We start from the raw sequence: 2220 nt of genomic DNA, 5'->3' as shown, positions 1-2220 counted from the left end.
GTACGTACTTTGTAAGGGCAGCTGCAGTGTACTAGAAGTAAAAAGGAAAAGTATGTGATTTGGGACGTAGTCAGTCGTGCTGCTCCTCGTCCTGGAATGATTCATAGCTTGATAACTCCTCCCTCCTCTTCCTGCTCTCAAACACAGACTGCTACACTCGGTCCTCTTATTTCCTTGTTCCCTCCCCTTCAGATCGACAGTTTGAAGGTGGGTGTAACCAACATAACACATGATGATTACATCACAGCTCAAACTAGTGTCGGTTCTCAGGAAGTGAAACTCAGACAGTCGTTGCTACTGAGAGGTGAAATGGCGCAGAAAGGAGTTCAGCTGGAGAGAGAGTCATTCTCTTGTTCGATCTGTCTGGATCTACTGAAGGATCCGGTGACTACTTCCTGTGGACACAGCTACTGCATGAACTGTATTAAAAGCTTCTGGGATGGAGAGGATGAGAAGAAGATCTACAGCTGCCCTCAGTGTAGGCAGACCTTCACACCGAGGCCTGTCCTGCTGAAAAACACCATGTTAGCAGTTTTAGTGGAGGAACTGAAGAAGACTGGACTCCAAGCTGCTCCTGCTGATCACTGCTATGCTGGACCTGAAGATGTGGCCTGTGATGTCTGCACTGGGAGGAAACTGAAAGCCTTCAAGTCCTGTCTGGTGTGTCTGGCCTCTTACTGTGAGAAACACCTCCAGCGTCATTATGACTCAGCTCCGTTAAAGAAACACAAGCTGGTGGAGCCCTCCAAGAAGCTCCAGGAGAACATCTGCTCTCGTCACGACGAGGTAATGAAGATGTTCTGTCGTACTGATCAGCAGTGTATCTGTTATCTCTGCTCTGTGGATGAACATAAAGGCCACGACACCGTCTCAGCTGCAGCAGAAAGGACCGAGAGGCAGAGAGAGCTGGAGGTGAGTCGACTCAACATCCAACAGAGGATCCAGGACAGAGAGAAAGATGTGAAGCTGCTCCAACAGGAGGTGGAGGCTGTCAATCGCTCCGCTGATAAAGCAGTGGAGGACAGTGAGAAGATCTTCACCGAGCTGATCCGTCTCATGGAGAAAAGAAGCTGTGATGTGAAGCAGCAGGTCAGATCCCAGCAGGAAAGTGAAGTGAGTCGAGTCAAAGAGCTTCAGGAGAAGCTGGAGCAGGAGATCACTGAGCTGAAGAGGAGAGACGCTGAGATGAAGCTGCTGTCACACACAGAGGATCACAACCAGTTTCTTCTTAACTACCCCTCACTGTCACCACTCACTGAATCTACATCCAGCATCAATATCCGTCCTCTGAGCTACTTTGAGGACGTGACGGCGGCTGTGTCAGAAGTCAGAGATAAACTACAGGACGTTCTGAGAGAGAAATGGACAAACGTCTCACAGACAGTGACTGAAGTGGATGTTTTACTGTCACAACCAGAGCCCAAGACCAGAGCTGGGTTCTTACAATATTCACGGGAAATCACACTGGATCCAAACACAGCAAACACACAGCTGTTATTATCTGAGGGGAACAGAAAAGCAACATATATGAGACAACAACAGTCTTATTCTAGTCACCCAGACAGATTCACTGACTATTGTCAGGTCCTGAGTAGAGAGAGTCTGACTGGACGTTGTTACTGGGAGGTGGAGAGGAGAGGGGGAGGAGTTGATGTAGCAGTCGCATACAAGAGTATCAGGAGAGCAGAGAGGTCGAATGAATGTTACTTTGGATTCAATGATAAATCTTGGGTGTTAGATTGTTACCAAAACAGTTATATATTTTTGTACAACAAAGTCGAAACCCCCGTCTCAGGTCCTCCGTCCTCCAGAGTAGGAGTGTACCTGGATCACAGTGCAGGTATTCTGTCCTTCTACAGCGTCTCTGAAACCATGACTCTCCTCCACAGAGTCCAGACCACATTCACTGAGCCTCTCTATGCTGGACTTTATCTTTTTGGTTATGATGGAGTCACTGCTGAGTTGTGTAAACTGAAATAGACAGAAGTCATTTAAGGGTTAAATTCAGTGTTTTAACTCTTAAACTTCTCTGGTGTCCATCATTGTTGCTGCAGAGCTGATTTGTGTCTGGACCGCAGAGGACCAGCCCTACAAACACTAAAGTGTGTCACTGACTGACTGACTGAGTGATGAAGTTACAGGATTCATCAGCGACTGTTGCAGGTTCCTCATTGGTTGTTGCTCTTTCTAAATGAAAAGCTGGAGAACAGTTCAGTGTTT

The 2220-nt window shown here is 47.3% G+C and overlaps 1 protein-coding gene across 1 annotated transcript; it reads left to right on the top strand.

Moving 5' to 3' along the window:
• The first annotated feature begins 305 nt into the window (after nt 1–305).
• Nucleotides 306–2020, top strand: LOC141777621 (tripartite motif-containing protein 16-like). The gene has a single exon (XM_074652050.1). The coding sequence runs from the start codon at nt 310–312 to the stop codon at nt 1978–1980; it is 1671 nt and encodes a 556-aa protein (XP_074508151.1). The 5' UTR covers nt 306–309; the 3' UTR covers nt 1981–2020.
• The last annotated feature ends 200 nt before the right edge of the window (nt 2021–2220 follow it).

The sequence above is a fragment of the Sebastes fasciatus genome, chromosome 1 (assembly GCF_043250625.1).
Source record: "Sebastes fasciatus isolate fSebFas1 chromosome 1, fSebFas1.pri, whole genome shotgun sequence".
NCBI classification, from domain to species: domain Eukaryota; kingdom Metazoa; phylum Chordata; class Actinopteri; order Perciformes; family Sebastidae; genus Sebastes; species Sebastes fasciatus.
The sequence above is the reverse complement of the archived record's forward strand: the minus strand, read 5'-3'. Positions and strand labels throughout refer to the sequence as shown.